The sequence below is a fragment of the Rhineura floridana genome, chromosome 3 (genome assembly GCF_030035675.1).
Source record: "Rhineura floridana isolate rRhiFlo1 chromosome 3, rRhiFlo1.hap2, whole genome shotgun sequence".
Lineage (NCBI taxonomy): Eukaryota > Metazoa > Chordata > Lepidosauria > Squamata > Rhineuridae > Rhineura > Rhineura floridana.
Window position 1 is genome coordinate 39,225,367 of NC_084482.1, and position 19,293 is coordinate 39,244,659.

The window sequence follows — 19,293 nt, forward strand, 5'->3', positions numbered from 1 at the left end:
TCCCCAACACATTCAGTTATGTTTATGCTATTTTGCATAACTTCTGCACAGACAGAATTAGAGCTTCTCTTGAGGAGGTGTGAAATGGTTCTTCCAGCACTGGTTTAAGAGGAGCTGCATGTTGCAAATGTATTTCGATCTACAAGGGATCAATAGAGTTGCTGTCACTTTCTCCTGTCAGCTAGGGGATCTTTGACTCAGCCCTTCCCCACATTAGGGACAATAAATTCCCAGCAACGCTCATTTGTTAGTAAATGAAGAAATCAGAGTTCAAAATGTCCTTTATTTTATAAAAAGTGTGCCCAGCTTTGCCCAGTCCCAGTGCTGTAGAGGGTCAAGATTTTTTTCTTTGACCTGCCCTTCCACCAGAGGAACAGCATGGACAGTGGGATTCACTCTTATCCTGCCCCTCCCCCACCCATGGCTAACAATGAAGGAAGAAGCTAAAATCAGGTGTGTGTATACATTTGCATATTTCAAGCATCTGAGTTTGAAATGGATGTATTCCCCAATCCAGGTGGGACGGGTCTAGCTTTTGTGCCTGCTTTTGCTCATCCTTCTGCAGAGAATGTCTACGCTTGTCTGCTAGTCCTTTCCTCAAGTCCCTGCTGTGGCAACTGCTGCACTCTCTCTTAAAACACTGCATCGGGGCTTTCTAGCGCCTTTCTCCCCTGTTGTACTCTGTTTCCCCCAAGTGAGATAGCACCCAATGTTGCAGGGCTTTCGCTGATGTTTCCAAACCATGCAAATCCCAGTGGCTAATCATAATGGAAGAGGCTCATAGGCCTGTCCCTTCCTCCTCTGGCCTGCAGGGGGCACTGCATGTAGAGCCATCATCCCCAGCGCCAATCAGCACCATCTCAAGGCTTGAGGAATCGCAGGCTTGAGTCCTGGAAGGTTTGGTTTCTGTGAGGCCCGTATGGCATGCTGGATCTGTGGGAGAACAAGCTTGAGAAAGACAGCTGTCTCTTTGGATCGGGCTTGGCAGCTGTGTGTTGCTCCCCTGGTCCTTAGAGCCATGACCCACTGGTGAAACAGTCACCGTCTCAGAGTCCTTCCCTGACTCCAGTGTCCAGTATGTTCCAGGCCAGGGAGAGCTCTGTCCGGCTGAGGGTGCCCACATCCACTGGACCCTGCCACAGGCCCCGTTAGGACAGGGTGCTGGGGGTGGGCGGTGGGGGCAGAAGGCTGGTGGGAGTCCTGTGTCTACTCGGAGTGGGCTTAGCAGAGGAGTAGTAGGTGTATCTGCATGGGGAAAGGGCCCGTAGGCAGACGGGTCGATACGGGGCTGAGCTGGTGCCTGGGAGAGAAGAAAGAGCTGTACAGCCTGTCGAAGAGAGTGCAGCCCTTCACGCATTTGCTGAACCTGCCCGGAGAGTTCAGCCACCTGGGAAATAATACAAGGACATTGATGAGCATTAGCGCCCTCCATTTGCCTCCCAGCTCTGGGCTCCCTGGCTTAAGATGTTGCATTCATTTTTGCCTGGCTAGTACTAGACGCCTTAGCATACTGTACAAATCTACTTAACCAATGCTAGGGATGGGTGAGGGGAGAACAGAGGGCTTTTCTTATCATTGAGAGGAGCCATTTGCCTGTGCTTGTTGAACAGGGTGCTTCCCTCCCCTCAACACACACTTGGGCCACACTTGCTACTATCAGCAGGGGAGGCCCTGTTAGCGGTGCCGCCACTGGGGGCTGGCGGTGACCCACGACAGGACCTTCTGGGTGGTGGCTCCCAGTTTGTGAAATGCCCCCTTGTTTTCATGGCAGTATGTTTCACAAGGGTAAAAGACAACTCTGTTAAGTGAGCTAGGGTGCAATCCAAACCCCTGATCTGTCACACTGGGGGGGGGGTGTTGGATGGAGCAGCCCAAAACACCTCCACTGGCCTCCAGTGCAGAGCTCCCTCTCCCACCCACCAAAAATGGGGCAGAAATACAGTTGGCGAGATTCCCACTGGCAGTAGCTTGCAGGAAACTCCAAAGCGAGGCATTGCGGAAGGGAAGAGGGGCAGAGTTGGCCTTGGATCCACTAGAGCCACTGCCATCACTTGATAGCATTGGGCCTGATTACTGCACTGGCTCCAGGTTCGCATAATATGAAGCAGACTTTGGTCTCCTCCCACCCCTCCTCCCATCCTACATGGCACGAGCAACAGGACTGCAGCTGTGGCTAGGACGCACCACTAGGCTCTACTGCTGCTTGGCTAGGGTTACAATTGCTCTATGTGTAATAGTCCTGAGACCACTTTATGCATTGACTAGAATTGCTAAAAGCTTTTCCTATACTACCATTTCTGTCTAGGGGTGGGGAGTGCATGCATGCATACGTATATTATCCCCCATGAAGAAGATAAAAATTAGAAGGGTTCTTGGCCCAGCCTTCCCCTTAGTCTGTTTTCTGTGTGAAGGACATCTCCTCTCTCCCTTGCCAATAGGAGAGCATTCAAGCATGCGATGCCCCCTTTTTCACTTGCCGCCCAAAGGTGATGAGTCCTCAAAAAGCTTTGCAACTTGACGCTTCTGGATAGCTCAATGGTTTTTAAGACCAAAAATCTTACCGCCTGACGCAGTTTCTCAATGGTGTCGGCACCAGATAGCTCAGGGGGGATTGTGAGCAGGCCGCTGTCTGTAAGGAGAGAAACGGGCTCAGCAAAGACAGGAGGAACGCTGCTCACAAGCGCTAACTGTCCTGCGCGCTCTCCACTTTCCCCAATTCCCACCCTCTTCTCCTGGCACAAGGGAAATGCTAGGCAGGAGGCTTACCGGTGCCAGGTGAAGGGCTACCGTAGTCTGGGCCAGAAGGGCCGAGGCGGAAACTAAAAATGGGTTTGTCAGGACTGGACCCATCCTCGATGCCATCAACAACCCTTCAAAAGAAGAAGAAAAGAGCAGCTCACATGTGGTCCTAGGAACAGGGCACACTGTGCCCCACATCCCTAAGACTGCCATTGGAGTAACTGGATGACTTCCATGTACATGTTGAAGTAAATGGCAACCTCCGACCGCAACAGCAGGGCAGGAAGGACTCGTAAGGCCAAGGTCCATGGTTGGGAACAAGAGCACCTGGGCAATGGTCAAATCAAGGAGAGTCATAATCCAGCAGGCAGAAACCCTTTCCTACTCATGCCAAAAAATTGACTTGGGTCTAAAATGGAGGCCCCCTTGGAGCTGTGTCTTGCCTTAAAGCAGGAGTGGGTGACTGAAAAGTCAGGGCTCTGCAGTGGTGTCTTTAAGCACAGCTGCATGCTTTAATATATATGTATCCTTTCTTGAGAGCCGTGTTCATCTTGTCCTCCCCTCTCTGCTGTTCCTTACCTGGGGCTGAGGTCCGGGGGGACACTGCAGGGAGCGCTGTGTAGCCGCAACGCTGTGGGACGTGAAGATGTTTCAGAGGGTGGATGGCATGGAAAGCTCAAGCGTGGCGGGTGATTGCTATGAACCCCAGAGGAAGAGGGGAGCAAGGGACTGGAGGGCTTCTCTGCAGGCAAGCAGTAAGTTCTGCGGCGTGGAGGGAATGAGGCATCGGGGTCCTTGCCCACTGTGGACAGCAAGGCGGTGGGTTCCCTGCTGCTCAGCGTCAGCGTCGGGGACTCTGCCTGCAGAAGGAAGGCAGAAGCACCTCTTACGTTTTCTGTCAGTTTCTCGGAATGATGCCTTACTGAATTCGCAGGTGCTGCAATGGGAAATGCTCCAACACATAGAAAACAAGGGCCCTTTAGATGCTCAACCTAGTAAATAATTTAGTCTGTTAAGCCATGCCCCTCTTTTTACCAGTATGCCCACCGAAGGCGAAAGCAATTCTTCCACGAAACCTTAGTTCACAAATTCATTTTAGCCCACTCTTCTATTCCAGGCTTTTTGTAAACAACTTAATGATTATAGGTTTGAAATTCATTTGCATTTCCTTAGTCTGAGGAATGCTTCAGATCTTACACAATTAAGAACAGAAGAAGAACCTTCTGGATCAGCCAAAGGCTCATCCAATCCAGCACTCTGTTCTCACTGTGACTACGCAGGGGCCCATGGGAAGCCTGCAAGCAGAAGCGTACCAGCACTCTCCCTGCCTGCAATTCCCCACAATTCCTCTGTGGTAGACTGGTCCATGTAAGAATTAACTGACCTACAGAGTATAAGTGATGTGATGATTCTATATGACGTATTAACAGCTGAGAAGCCAAATGCGGTTTCTCTGCATTTGCATGCAGCCAAACACTTGCACGCAAGATTGACATTCATTATAATGTACATGTGGATTTTATGTTTTTTCCCCATTGCATTAACATACTTGTGGATACTAAAAACCACTTCACATTGATCATATCCTTCCAGCTTCATCTTAAATGAAGACCAGTTTTTGTCAAAGACATTCAGAGTCTTCAAAGTGAAGCTACAGTTGCCAGTGATCTCTAGAAATAAGTCCTGGATTAATTTTCTAGGTTTCAACTGTCCACTGTTTCATTCTAGACAGCGCTACAGGTTATCTGTGTTAGGTCCAGAATGAATCCAGATTGGACTCAGTACTGCCCAGAGGTTTTTAGGGCATCCGTTGAGATTATAGTTTCCCTACTGTTTATTTTTTAAATAATTTGTATTAATTTTACTAAATAAACAAGAATTACTGAAATTACAAAGAAACAATGGCATACATAAAGGCATACATAAAACATCTAGGATAAACAAAGGAGAACGAAAGAAAGAAAAAGTTGAGGTATAATCTTTGATCAGCTCAGTTCTGTATGTTATGTGCATGTACATGGAGGGGAGATGGGAGACTACAGCTCAGCAGGATGGCAAGGAGAGGGAGCTTTCTGCTTTTCTGTTCTGTGCGGTGAGAAAGATCCTGTTTTTCACTAAACAGCATGAAAGTAAAGGAATCTGCTCAAGGAGAAAAGTGCAGCCCAGAATCCAAGCAAGGTAGAAATTAGTGCACGAGTGAGTGAAAGAAGGTTTGTATATATGAATCTGCACATGCATGCTGAATGCTTTGGTCCTGACCCCTGCAGATATGTGACGCTTAACCACTTTCCCTGAGGAAGAGAGTCCTTGGGGTAGGGGAAAGATTCCTCACTTTGTCTAGGCTCTGGCATGCAGCAATTACACCATCACTATTGTGGACATCATGCCATGAAGGCCAGAAACTGGGGAGAGAGTAAATGGCTTAAGGCTCCCATTTATGGCATGAAAGGCACAACCAAGTGTCTGAGATTGTGAGCACTGCTGTGTGTCCAAGCATCCAGGGACCACATGAACTCGTCTTTCTTTATTTACCCCAGGCGCTCCAACCCTGCTGAGCAGACTGATCCAGACTTTGTCTGGATTAAGTTTCTGGACATCTGTTAGACTTCTAGAAAAGCAATTTATTTGCTTTTGTTTCCAGAGTGGATGTTGAAGAACTGGCCGGCTGCAGCTGTCTCCAGATAAATACCGTCTATGTTAACTTGTCCAAGAGACAATAGCCCAGAGAACAAAGAGATACAACACTGTATAATAACAGGCACACAGAGTGTCTCCAGACTGCCACTATTTATCGGATGGGATTCAAGCACATACCAGAACTTTAGATTTGCGAAGTTAAAAGTGGATTAGAAACAGGTTTTTTGTGTTTGGAAAGCAATGGGGAAATGCATTGAAAAGTATGGGATGAACAAATGACTAACGGGGAAGCATGTAAACACCCTGCCGGCAAATCAAGATGAATGACCATTGTCGTGCCCTGCAAACAAATCAGAATGAATGCTCAATAGAGACTGAATATCACCTAAACTCCATGTAAGCTTTGTGGAAGCAAATCAGGATGACTGCTCAGTCGACAGCTGGCCTGGCGGGGCCCTAACGCACCCATAACCCTTGCAGAGGCAATCACCACCTACAGTATTCCTTAGAGCAGTTTTCCCCATGTTGCAGCTGTCCTGTCCACTCACCTGGAAGATGCCACCCCCACCCAGGTTGTAGCTGAGCTCACAGGGGAGCTCATGGCGAAATTTGCTGGCAAATTCCGGGTACAGCTCCAGGCTGGCCAAAAGGCCAGGAAGGCTCAGGCACTGCAGGTCACAGTAGGTGAGGCCCCGTACATCTGCATTGGCTTGAACCACCTCCTCCTTGGATGAGATGTGGCAACCAATCAGATCCCCCTTACCTAAAAAAAAACAAAGGAACAAAAGGTAACAGGTGGGACCCAACTAACAAAATGGTAGTAGCCTCACTTTAGGATGGGGTTCCTTCTCCATCAAAAGGCTCATCCAGACAGTTCTGTGGGGCCCTGGTGAGGAGTACCGTAGTGAAGATGAACATATCTATCAGCATCTCCATGAGCGGTGGCACCTGAATTTCCCTTGCTAGAGGAGCAGGGGGCTGGTTTTTAAAAGCAGCTTAATGAGACCCGTGACTGGAAAGCAGCATTCGTGGGGCTGAAGACTAGGGACGGGGACACAACAGAGTGGAATGGGAATCTGTAAGCTGATCTTGTTTTCAAGCAAAAAAGAACATAATCCAGTTGCCTTTGACGTGTACCGCCTCAAGATGCTGTTGTGGGGCTGTATATTTGAAGTTTCCCTCCATATTAAAGAAACTCTATGGAAAGCTAGCATGTCAAGGAGAAGGTACGAACCCAATCTTTCCCCCTGGCGCTGTAGTTTTCCATGTGCAGGAGCAGAGGAACAACCCCGCCACACTCCTTCTCCCTCTTTCCCTCCCTCATATATACCATCACATGCCCCACCCCTACTAGGAGAGAAAAGGAATCGCAGGGGCTGGTGCAAAGGGGCCACTGTACCTAGGATGGCGAGCACAGTGCCATCTTTGAGCACCTCCATGGAGCCCGAGCAGACAAGATAGAGCGCCTGGAGAGCATCCCCCTGCCGGATCAGGTATTCCCCAGGTGTGCAGAAGGACGTGCGGACGCTGAGCGAGAGCAAGCGCCGGCAGCCCCGGCTCGCCCCCTCAAAGAGCGGCAGCTGCAGCAGCTCCTTGTGCAAGTGCAGGGCAATGTCAGCGCGCAGTTCATCTGGGAGGCTCTGCAGCAACTGGAGGGATGGGGGGGGGGAAGGAAAGGTCAGACCTTGGTTCCAAGAGGAGCATCAACACTGCCACCATCCTCAACACAGGTGCGTTGCAGGCAGCCACTCTTACCCTCAATGCACAGCCACAGGGGTGATGAAACTTAGAGAACAGATTCTATTAAATGGGCCCAAGGACTCACCATCACCACTTGCTGCAAAGAATAGAAATCACATCACAATGGATGGCCAAGGTGCAAAACCCAGACTAGATTCTATGGTTAGTGGCTCTCTAACTCAATCCCCACTTCCCAAACTGGATAGCTTCAACCCAGCTTTTGGAAAGAGGGTGCATTGAGTGACAAAGCCCAGGGTTTAAAAGGCCCAGAGGAGATCTTCCTCCTGGATGCAGAGAGTGAGTGTGGTTACAGCCATGCTCAGAGTGTCAGACTTGGACTAAGGCTGAAGTCCCCATTGGGTCATTGTGTGAAGGCCATTGTGTGACCAGCAGCCAATCATGAGCTCACAAAAGTTGTTCTGAGGATAAAATTGGATAATGCCATCGACACTGTGTTGTGTTGCTTGGAGGAAGGGTGGGATACAAATGTGGGAGGTTAACATGCTGTTTCATCCCACCTTGCACAGATGCAGACCTATACACATGCCCCATTTCTACCTGAGCTCTGAGAAAGTGTGAAATTTTGCACTGGGCACTGAATTCAGCACCTTACAAACATCAGTTTTGTTTCATTTTAAAACAAGGATCTAGTCCTTTTGGCTGTGAAGTCAGAGTTTGAAAAGATACTGATAGGCCTTGTGAAATCTCACCAGCCTGAAATGAGGCTGAATAAAACTTCTATTGGTGAGAACACTCTACTGCTCCTGTCCTTCTCCATGATCAGCAGTACATTGGACTCTCATCTAGCAATTGAGCAATGAACGGTGGTCAGAGGAACAGATTCCAAACGGAATGCAAAGGAGAAACTTAAAGCACCACAGTGCAGGGCACTGAGGGCAAATTTCAGTAAGGAGGACCAAACATTTCCATTACTTTATGGTATCCTATTGTTTTCTTGCCAAACCCCCTACCTTCATCTTGTCTGTACTTTCATTGCCAGTTCATCCCTCCTACTCATTGGTCAATGCCCCGGAAAAAACCCAGATCTTTCTTTACACTATTGTGAAAATCATGACAAGAACAACATTAACATGTGTATCTTGCCCTTCCTCCAAGGAGTTCAGTGTGGCACACATGGATACCCCCCTCCCTTTTATCCTCATAACAACCCTGCGATGTAGGTTAGGCTGAGCGAGAATGGGACTGGAACTATGCCACTCCTATATTCTGCATCATGCCTAGGGGAATACCCTTGTTTTACATATGTATTTAGTAGAACTTCTTCACCACCACCATTCCTGAAGTATTTGTGCACTGATTAGGCGCCATTACCTACTTCCTCACCAGGCTGCTTTCTCCCAATCTCCACTGGGGAAGGTCAAGTGGCCCCAGGAAGAACGCTTCCTCCTTTCAACCCACAAGCCCCAGCCTTCTTTCTCACCTCACGCGTGTCAATGCCATTGCTGGCACTCCAGGTGGCCTGGAAGTACTCAAGCATCCGCTGCTTCAGCGGTGGAGGGATGCGGTGAATGCGGATGTAATCGTGCAGGTCACGTGTGCGGCTGTGGTAGAGGAAGCGGCGGGCATACATGCGCTGGATGATGGCAGTCACATTCCCAAAGACTACAGCATGCATCAAAGCTGAGGGGGAGGAGTGGAAAAGAGAGAACAGCACTAAAGCTAGTCTGGCAAACATGGAGAATATCCCCATCACCCACCCACCCTTACGATGGGATAAATGACTGCACAAGGACCTCAGGGAGGCAAAATAGGACAAAGTCCAGAAGCCATGACAAGCTAAATATGTCATCTAAAAGAGTGAGCAGGGCATGGTGACAAAGACATGGGCTGGGCCGGGCCTGAACAAAAATCTCTGAGACTACATATGCAGCAGAATGAAGTGAGGATGAGGTGGCAGAGTTCTGAGGTTGTAGAATGGTCTGCACTACTTCAAGACTGCAGATGGTGGATCCCCTTTTTGGAAGGTCCCCCAGGTGAAAGGAAAAAAAAGTAGCACCTCAGGAGAAAGACTTGAACACAGCCTGCTCCCTATTATACTAGTTTTCTGCTTGCAGGGTGCTTTCATATAACAGAGCATTAACAATGCGATTCCCCACCTGCGGTCTAAAGTAGTACAGTCCATTCTGTCATTTCAAAACTCCACCATCTCATTCCAAGCTCATTCTGCAGTATGTGCAAGCCAAAGGTGAAGTTGTCCATTCATTTTCCCAACCTCTGATGAACAACTGTGGAAACAAAGCTGCAGTTGAGACCTATGCCACCTCCTATTTCTCAACAACAACAACAAATACCCTTCTGGAAAGACTTGCTCCTCACCTCCAGTTAATTAACTTTAGCCAGGGCTATAGGTATTCCCTAATTGTGGGGTTGCTCCATAAAAGCACAAGCCCTGGAGCTGGATGCAGAAGCCAGCATCCTGAGACAGTCCACTTCCATTTTATAGGACAGCAGGCATGACTGCAGGCCTCAACTGAAATCATGAACCTTCCTGTTCCTGTCTAAGAATGCCACAAACTCTGATGCTTGGCCTACCTGCAATATCCTAGCTGAAGATTGGCCATGGTGAATTCTGATGACAGATCCTTGTTTTTTCCTTCTCATTTATCCTTACCTTCTCTTATCTAATGGTTAAGGGCAGGGGTGGGAAATCTGTGGCTCTCCAGATGTTGGACTAAATGTTACACTAAACAGTCACCATCCCTGACCATTGGTCATGCTAGCTGGGGCTGCGGGGAGTTGGAGTCCAACAACATCTAGCAGGCATACAGGTTCCCCATTCTTGGGTTACGGGATTAGGCTTGTATTTAACCAGTCGCTAAATCAAGCATTTGAAAGAACTGGGACCATAAAGCCATCTAGCCCTCTCTTTTTTTTTTGCATAAGGGTGGGCCTAAAAACATAAGGACTGCCTTGCAGGGATTGCACCAAAATAAATGTCATAATAATAGAAGGTGCTTGCCCTGTTGTTGTCATGATAACCAGATTGCCCAGGAACCCACAAGAGAAGCTGACAGCAGGGAAACAGGAGGAGGAGGAGGAGAGGGGCAGACTGACATTCTGCTGCTGGTGCTCCTCATTCCCAGCCGACTGCGTCTCCAAGCTTAAGTCCATACTCACCCCCCACCAGCATGGTGCATATGGAGAAAATCTTCTCCGAGTCGGTGTTTGCCGACACATTGCCAAAGCCCACACTGGTCAAGCTGCTGAGGGCAAAGTAGAGGGACGTGATATAGGCACTCCGCAGCGAGGGACCCCCCAACAGCTCCCATGTGCTGCTGTTCAGGGCTGGGCTTGTCCGGTTGGCAGAATCGTCTTCAGCACTGTTGTTCCTCTGCACCAGATAGTAGGGAGTCTCTAGGCGCCGGGCCAGCTCCTGCAGCCACCCTGGGAGGAAGGGGAAGAGGGAAGCCAGCTTAGAAGAACCCCCAGGGCGGGCCAAGATCCTGTACCTGAATGCTAGCTCCTTCCCTCCCTCCCCCGCACCACCAAAACCCTTACAAACACAGAGTCTTTGTCCAGAGGCTCCCAGGCACAGAGCTGAGGCATCTGGTCCTGTTTTCTGCAATAAGGCAGGGCATAGGAACACCAGAAGTGTCTTGCTGGATGTTGCCAATAGCGGCCAGTCAAATGGCTCTTGCACTCAGAAGCAGGGCATGGAGGTGATCCCCATCCCCTTTTGCTTGCCTGAAAAATCTGGTGTTCAAAGATTATTTATTTTATATCCTGCCTGTCCTCCCAGAAGGAGCCCAGAGCAGCAAACAAAAACACTAAAAACATCTTTAAAACACCTCTTAAAAAACCTAAAAACAATTCCAAAACAGATGCAGACTGGGATAAGGTCTCTACTTAAAAGACTTGTTGAAAGAGGAAGGTCTTTAGTAGGCACTAAAAAGACAACAGAGACGATACCTGTCTAATATTTAAGGGGAGGAAATTCCATAGGGTAAGTGGGTATCCAAAGAGTATACTGCTTAGATATGTGGAGGTTCCATTTAGTATCATAGCCAATAATTGCTTGTAGAGCTATCCTCTGTGGATGCATCTGATATCCTTTTGAAAAGCCACCTGAACTGGTGGCCCATCCTGAAGAATGAATTGTGTTCTAATGGTAATTATGGATCATTCATTGATCAATAAATGCAATGCATTTCATAAGCCCTCTTCACCAGAACAGCTCACACATTGAATCAACACATGGGTGGGCCTATGCCAATTATTGTCATTATTATGCAGATTTATAGGCCGCTTCACAGCATAAAGCCATCAAACAGTGTACAAAATTAGCCAGGCCCCTGATGTTGTTCACGGCAGCTTACGCCACCCCTCACGTCCGTGCATAAAACCTGCACCAGGAAGCCTTCATGTGTACAGCCTTGCTTGATTGGAATTCCAGATTGTGTTGAAGCCTTTGTGTGTACCGCTGTATGTGAGAAGGCTTCCCTGCTGCAGACATTCACATTGTTAGGTATGGATGCCAGGGGGCGGGGCAAGCTGATGTGCACAATGTCAGGGACTAGCTAGTCAGCATGCCTGCTCATGCAGCTGATTCACCATGTGAGCAGAGAGCAACAGCATGTTGTCATCAGACTGAGCAAGGAGGAATCACTACAAATCAGTCAGAAGCATCTTATCCAAGCAAAGCTTTGCCAGGGGCCCCCATGCCTCCATCCCATCCTGTTCAAGTGGGGGGGGGGCAATTATCTGGAGAGACTTTGCGGGGGGCTGCCGGGGGCAATGAGGAGGGGGCAGGAACAGTTGCCCACTGAGAGCTTCCTGCTGATCAAGGTGACAGAGGACTCAAGCTATGGCCTGTGCCTCGCTTGCATCATTCTACACAGGTTGCAGAGTCCGGCTGTGCTTGGGACAGAATTCTCATGGTTGCTTGTTCTGTTGTTTGAACAAAGAGTATCCCCAGCCCTACCGCCAGCTACTCTCAGAGGCAGGCAGGCAACTATCTAGAGGTAGGACTGCCAGAACCAAAGGTTTGACCTGACATTTCTGGCTTCCTTTGGCCTCCTTCTGGGGGTCTCCAGGAGATGGAGTTAAATCTCAAGGCAAAAGGCCAGAGCGGGGCAAGGGGAAGAGGCAAACTCTTTCCCTCAGGAGTCAGGACCCATCCCTAGTCACTTCTCAAGACTCCATTGCCCCTTTAAACCACGCCCTTTTATCAGTGTGTATTGGTGTCTTGCTCTTTTCTCCCTATGGGGGAGAGAGGCAAACACCAATAAGGATTTAAGAAATACATAGTGAAAGCAATGCAGTCCATAAATCCCACACTGGAGATCAATTAAGAGAGGTCTGAGAGATATCTCCAAGTATCTGTTTTAAAGGAAAGGAAAAAAACATTCGCCAACAGCCAATAGGTGCCAGCAGCAAGGCTCCATCCCCTGATGATCAGAGTCCCACAAGATTTGGCAACCCTTCCTAAAGGTACATGCAGCAGTTGCTTGTTAGCTTGTCGTCATGCAGTCCCAAGAATCTGTTAGACAACAGTAATTACAGAAGAACGTATCGCCCCCAAGAGAAAATGAGTGAGTGCATGTGTGGGTCTATTATTTATTTATTCTAGCGACCGCGGCATCTGCATCAATGCTTCCGCTTGCATGCTTGCGTGCACGCACCCTCGTGCATTCACGCCCCGCTGAGTCGCACAACCCACATCCCTTGCACAAGTTGGAAACAGCAAGATACCAAACGCACCGATCCCCGGCAGTTGAGAGGGGCTGCTCTCGACCTCACGCTGCCCAATAAAGTACCAGACGCAAGCGACCCAGTGCGCCAAGAGAGCAAAGACAGTCATGAGCAGGGTGAGCACCACCGCGCTGTATTGCGAGTACCGGTCCAGGTTGGGAAGCAGCCGCAGTAAGCGCAGGAGCCTCACTGTCTTGAGCAGGTGCGCCCCAAAGTACTGAGTGGAGGAGAAAGAAAAAAGTTGGATCATCCTGCACTGCAACATTAATGGGAGAGATGAGAATGGAGCCAGGGATGAGGTGCCGTAGTGCGGTGGCACAACGACGGGGAGGGGCAGTGGTCCCTGCAGGATATACCTCCCTGTGAACTAAAAGTAAATTTAATATATCAAACCCTCCCCCCCCATTTAAAATATTACAATGTGGCGGGGGGAGGAGAGAGAGAAAGAAAAAGAAAATATAGGGCAGGTCCAATAATGAATGAAATTAATTAAATAACCTTAAATAAATTTCACGTGCATCAAGCTTATAACTAATTGCAGTGTCACACTGACTTCTAACAGACACCAGCCAACCCATACCCAAAGGCACCCTTTGGTCCTTTCATCATAACATTTCTGGTTATAGAAAGATGGTCTGCAAGAGATGGAGGAGTGGTACCAGAACAGCCCCCTAGTGGTAGGAAAGTGGAGGCACCATGTCTTAACTTGAGGTAAGGGCAAAGAGTTGGTGCTAATGGAAGCTTCTGTTCGAGAGCTAATAGCAGCTTTGAAAATGGGGAGGGGGTGGGGGTGGGATTTTCAACAAAACCTCTGCATGGGGAGAGGAAGCCCCCTCCCCACATATGGCGATTCCAGTTGTGCTTCTCCCGCACCCACCCTCAAGTGACACAGTTGCTACAGTGAAGAGAAAAAGCAGTCATGTTCAATGTATTCACATTTTTAATATCATGTCTGTTTGCCTTTCACCTGAGAATCTTCAGGATGTTTTCTAGGACTGAATCCTGGGACTGAAGCATTATTCAGTCATTCCAATACAGCTGAATCTACCAATCCAACAGGCTGTGCCCAAGCTTGGAGAGGCATTCAAAGTTTTCCAAACTGCTTTAGGTGCCCTGGTCTTCATCACTAATCTCAGTGCTTAATGAGCCTCAGCCCTGGCATCTGTTTCATTTCAGACAATGTTGCCAAGCTATGGAAACACTCACATGATGCATTGGTGTGGCCTGTTTTTCTTTACACCTGGAGTTAAGAGCACCTCTGGGTTTATACAGAGTACATTTCTCCCATCCCTGATTCACCACAGTTCTCAGAGTCCATAGTGAGAGAGGGAAGGGATTCCAGATCAGAAGACATGACTTTGAGGCAGAATCATATAGCAGCATATTTTTACACATAAAATAAATACTGAGAAAGAGGGAGAGACCAAGCTCAGTGAATGATGTGGGAGAAAAACCAAACCTACTATGTTTTAATGCCAGCTTGGCCCAGCAAAGGCTATTCAGCTCCCTGTTGTTTTGAATGGTGCCGGGCTGCCAGCAGAAGATCTATGCACACTTGCACACTTCAGCCTCCTTTGCCTCCTTTGATGAAGCACTAGCACCCAACTTACCACGTTGACCTTGAAGGCATAGAGGAGGTCAAAGGGCAGTGCTGCTAAGAGGTCCAGCACAAACCAGCGGGTCAAGTAGTGCAGGAATATGGCATGCGGATCAAACACCACCTGCCCTGACTTGCTCACAAACGTGGTGCGGAAATTTAGCACAATGTCTGGAAAGAGAAGAAAGAATGATTAATGAGAAAGCTTGCAGCTTTTAAAATAGACATGTCCTTGCAGCTGTTAAACCAGGACTACAATTCCCAGAATCCCTGACCGTGTTGGTTGGGGCTGATGGAAATGGAATCCAATATCTGGAGGGCTAGCCACAGTTTCCCCATCATTGAGTTAGGCTATGGTCAGTGGAGAAGTGGGTCTGGAGTTCCTAAAACCAAAAGGGGAAAAAAGCCGGCGGTTCTGTCTTCTTTAAGACCAAGCACTGAGGATCGGATAGGAGCAGAGGCTGCAGACTGAGAGTGAGAGGAAGGTAGCTCCGCCTTAACTGCTTTACCTGATAAATGGGAGCAATTCTTGACTGCACACAGAATCACAGGTACAGATTTCAATTGGCTTAGTGCTTGATGACTCACAACTGAATGTGGGAACGGCCTCTGTTAGAAAATACTAACTTGGGGTATCTTGAGATATAAAAGCCACTGCTGGTTGGGGAGGCAGTTTGCCAGGTGGAACCTCTCCCTGCTGCTACTACATGGCAATAGAGGAGGGAGAGGGATTCCCACCTTTACCTGTAAGCACCAGGAGGCAGTGATGGAGGAGGCAGCCTTGGTCAGCCCCATGCAAGCATGCAGTTGCATATGGCATTGCTTCGTTGTCGTCGCTAACATTTTATTGAAAGACTTTTATTTTATTTTATATGTGAACAAAATCACACTGCTTCTCGGTAGCCTGGCATAGGATACTGACATCAGCAAAGGTGACGATCCAAGTAAACAGATTCAGATTTGTTTCCAAGTATCCCGTCATCAGACTATTGCAAAGCAAGAGTTTAATGGACAAAGGGGACAACATCTCTGTATTAACGTTAAATAGATTACACAAACCTGATACAGGAACAGGTCATATTCCAAACACGCCTTTTCTTGTGGATTAAAACAGGTTGAAGCCCCAACGGCCACTTACCGTACTCATGAAGAAGGAAAGGGCCGTTTCCCCCCAACCTAAGCATGCACTCCAGAAGCAGTGAGGAAAGACAGGAAGCTGCCTTACATCAGGTCAGACCATTTGTCCAGCTAGCCCAGTATTGTCTACTCTGACTGGCAGCAGCTCTTCATGGCCTTGGGCAGAGAGGAGTTTTTCCCATCAGCCACTGAAGCTTTTAGCTTAGGGATAGGGAAATTATAGCCTTCCAGATGCTGTTGTACTACAACTCCCATCATCCCTGACTGCTGGCCATGCTGACTGGGGCTGGTGGAGATGAAGCGACATCTAGGGGGCCACAGGTTCTCCACCCCTGCTTGTGCTGGGGACTGAAGCTGGGGCCTTCTCCTCCTTGCAAAGCGTGTGCTCTGTCAGTGAGGAATGGTCCCTCCCAATCTTTGTTAGACTATTGTCTTCTTACCTAGGATAAAAAGGATCTCAACAGAAAGATCACAGACGCTGGGGGGTGCACGAGGAGCCTCCAGAAGCCCTTCGTCTTTGGTACCGCTGAAGCAAACGCTGTAGGGTACCATAACAGCGACGTACAGTGTGGCCAAGAGAATCAGCCCATCCCATCCAGCTTTGAAGGTCCCATAATGCAACAGGATGAATGGTGACTTCCGTGCTGCAGCCACCTTGTATTCAGGTAGGGCAGGCTTCTCCCCAAAGACACCCTGGGGGAAGAATGACAACAGGGGTCACCACTTCAAATCATAGGGCTGGGAGGCTATTGGGAGCAAAGGAGGGCTATCCCCATATCAGCCAGCCATGCATCAACCTACACAGCCTGGACTATAGCATGCCACAAGTGGAGAGCAAAATGCTGCCTCCCTGCAAGGGGGCCCTCTTGTTGCAGATAGCTCAAGCACATGAGCCAAGCTGTGTGTTAAATGACCAATCTAAAAATGCTCCTTTGAGGGTAAAATATATTTATTATTTATTTATTACATTTATACCCCGCCTTTCTTTTTATGATAGAAACCCAAGGCGGCTTTTACATATGTTTCCCAGGTGGTCTCCCATCCAGGCACTGACCAGACCTGACCCTGCTTAGCTTCAGCAGGGAGCTGGCCTCATGTGCCTTCAGACCATAGCCTGGGATTGCATGTTTTTAGAAAAGCATGCATTTTCAGAAAATATGTATTTAAACATGTCTTTTATGATAATATGTATCTGAATACCAATTTTCATACTGATTTGTAAAAAATGCAGATTAATGCAGAAATGGATCAGTAAGGACTTACGAATGAACACATGTGGAGTTGACACAGATCTGTATTGGTTACTAATATGTTTCTGAACCCAAGTCAAGGTGTTGGCTTTGACCTTTAGAGTTCTAAATCAGGGATGGGGAACCTGTGTGACCCTCCAGACATTGTTGAACTCCAACTCCCATCAGCCCCAGCAGTATGGCAGATCGTCTGGAATGATGGGTGGTGGGAGTCCAGCAACACCTGGAGGGCCATAGGTTTCCTATCCCTGCTCTAAATGGTCTGGCTCCTGAATATCTCAGGGATCACCTCCTCCCAGATGAGATCAATTGATGATGAGACCTTGCTTTAACAGCCATCCTACTGAGATGTCAGATTGGCATCCACAAGAAGCAGGACCCTTAAAGTGGTGGCCCTAAAATGCCTTGCATTAGGTTGTTCAGTTTGTCTCCCACACTCATGTCTTTCTGCAGAAAAGGGAAGGCATTTTTTGTGTGGTGTGTGTGTGTTTGTTTTATTTTGTTTACTGAAATTAACATACAACTACCTAACCAACATATAGTATCATAGTTGATTAGTATGTCTTAGCTTGAGGGCTACAGTGACTTTAAAAAAAATCTTTCTTATTAAGTGAAGGCTTTCTTGTTCTATCACACTTCTGATTACCTATGACCTCTTTAGTTTGTTGTTGTTATGCAGCTATGGTTATGATACTGATTTTTATTGCTTGGTCAGACTGGTTTAATTGTTCTTTGCTTGTTTTTGTATAACAGTGGCTGAAAAGCTGCTGAAAAATCCTGCAAATAAATACCACCCTCCACAGAATGCAGACCCTCCCCAAGATCCTAGCACCCACTAAGCCTCCAGAAGCTTCATCCCCTATCAACCCATCTCTAGACGTTGCCCACACCACATACCTTGTGGAGCTTGCGCTTCCCTTTGCCCTGCTTCTGGAGGTGCCCTGACAAGTGATAGAGCACAGCCCGGCTTCGGCGACGGTTGGCATTAAAACCTTTGGCCCCAGCTCGGCTGTAATGCCGTCGTCCACCTGAAGAGGACAGAAGTTTGGTGGCATTTAGTGGGTTAGGAGGACAACAAGAAGGTGCAATGCTCAGATGTGCACAGCAGAAAAGATCTTAACATCTGCATTTCTGGGTGACTTTCCTCCCATTTTTGCCTAGAGTGGATTTCCACTTCTGGTGAAACTTGGGCATATGTCGATGTTTAAGTTTAGATGACAAGCAGAGTTCCCACCCCAAAAGAAACATTTGATACTCAAATTTATCTGCTCATTAAAAACATATTTCCAAGTTTTGTAGTATTCTGATATGCTGAATCCTTAATGCCAATCAACTTAACAGTGCAATTGTATACCTATCTATAGAGTCAAGAGTAAGTCCTATGGAATCCAATGAGACTTTTGCTCAGATCTGCCAGATTTTGAATGCAGACGAAAGTCTGTGTGCCTGCATGGCTCACTGTGTGTCTTCTTTCTATACTCTCCTTCTGTGCTGGCTTGGCAGGCATATGTTCCTCTTTACCCATTAGCTGTGACAGTGTACAGGCAACAACACTCATCTTGAACACACCAAGGGTTGTCAGCAATTTCATCTAGCAGGGTAGGTCTGCTAGCTGAGCAGAACTAATTGGCTGTAATGCCACCCTCTGTGTGGCATCACTGCTCTGAAGAGTATAAACACAGATTTTTATTAGACATATATCTCCAAATGTGGAAGGAAACACCTCCTTCGGAACCCCTCCCCCCACAAAAATCCAGTACAATTCAGAGAGTAAAGCAAATCAGTTTCATTGAAGTTAATGGGACCTCGGTGCAGAATGAAGTGGTCATAGCTCAGTGGGAGACATGATGTGCAAGCAAGAATTCCCAGATTCAATCCCCAGCATCTCCAGGTAGGGGTGGGACAAACACTGCCAGTCAGTGTAGACAGTACCAAACTAGACTGACCAATTATCGGACCCAGTATAAGACAACTTCCTAAGTTTCACACCTGGGTCAAACTAGATATAGCATTAATTGCATGATTCCTATACATCAGACGGAAATGTACATGTTCTTCTACATGCAAGTGATGGGATTTTACAGTCATGCTCATGACTCGCTTCTCTAAATCGCGGGTCTTTTGCCAAGTGGCCATATTGAACTTCATAGTCCCCAGTTCCTGTCCGACCAGGTTCCCTTTCAAAAGGCACTAGGAAGGAATGGACAATAGTGTTTTTCCCCAGCTTGGAGATGTAGTGATGGAATAAATTTCACCTGCTGAATCTCTGCCTATCATGCTGCTATTAAAGGCACAGGAGCCCTGTTGGGGGTGGGAAGCAACAAGTTGCCAGCTATATGTGCTACTGTGGTAAAGTTACTAGCATTATTAGCAGGGGTGTAGTCATCCAGGGTCTCAGGGGGTCTTAGACTCTTTACTTTTTTGGGAGCAGGGTCCCAATGTCTTCAGCATCCTATGAGACAATCAGCATGAAAGGGGAGT

The 19,293-nt window shown here is 47.9% G+C and overlaps 1 protein-coding gene across 5 annotated transcripts in view; it reads right to left on the reverse strand.

Moving 5' to 3' along the window:
* Window positions 1-282: 282 nt before the first annotated feature.
* KCNH3 (potassium voltage-gated channel subfamily H member 3) overlaps window positions 283-19,293 on the reverse strand; it is a 72,082-nt gene continuing 53,071 nt past the window's right edge. For all 5 annotated transcript variants that reach the window (XM_061615400.1, XM_061615403.1, XM_061615404.1 and 2 more), the window contains exons 4-15: window positions 17,710-17,840; window positions 16,003-16,255; window positions 14,439-14,596; window positions 12,838-13,045; window positions 10,255-10,521; window positions 8,558-8,757; window positions 6,776-7,025; window positions 5,925-6,139; window positions 3,319-3,599; window positions 2,767-2,870; window positions 2,562-2,629; window positions 283-1,387 (exon numbers count right to left, since the gene is read on the reverse strand). In XM_061615400.1, coding sequence (XP_061471384.1) covers window positions 779-1,387; window positions 2,562-2,629; window positions 2,767-2,870; window positions 3,319-3,599; window positions 5,925-6,139; window positions 6,776-7,025; window positions 8,558-8,757; window positions 10,255-10,521; window positions 12,838-13,045; window positions 14,439-14,596; window positions 16,003-16,255; window positions 17,710-17,840 — 2,744 coding nt within the window. In that variant the 3' untranslated portion in view covers window positions 283-778. The remainder of the gene's footprint in view (window positions 1,388-2,561; window positions 2,630-2,766; window positions 2,871-3,318; window positions 3,600-5,924; window positions 6,140-6,775; window positions 7,026-8,557; window positions 8,758-10,254; window positions 10,522-12,837; window positions 13,046-14,438; window positions 14,597-16,002; window positions 16,256-17,709; window positions 17,841-19,293) is intronic.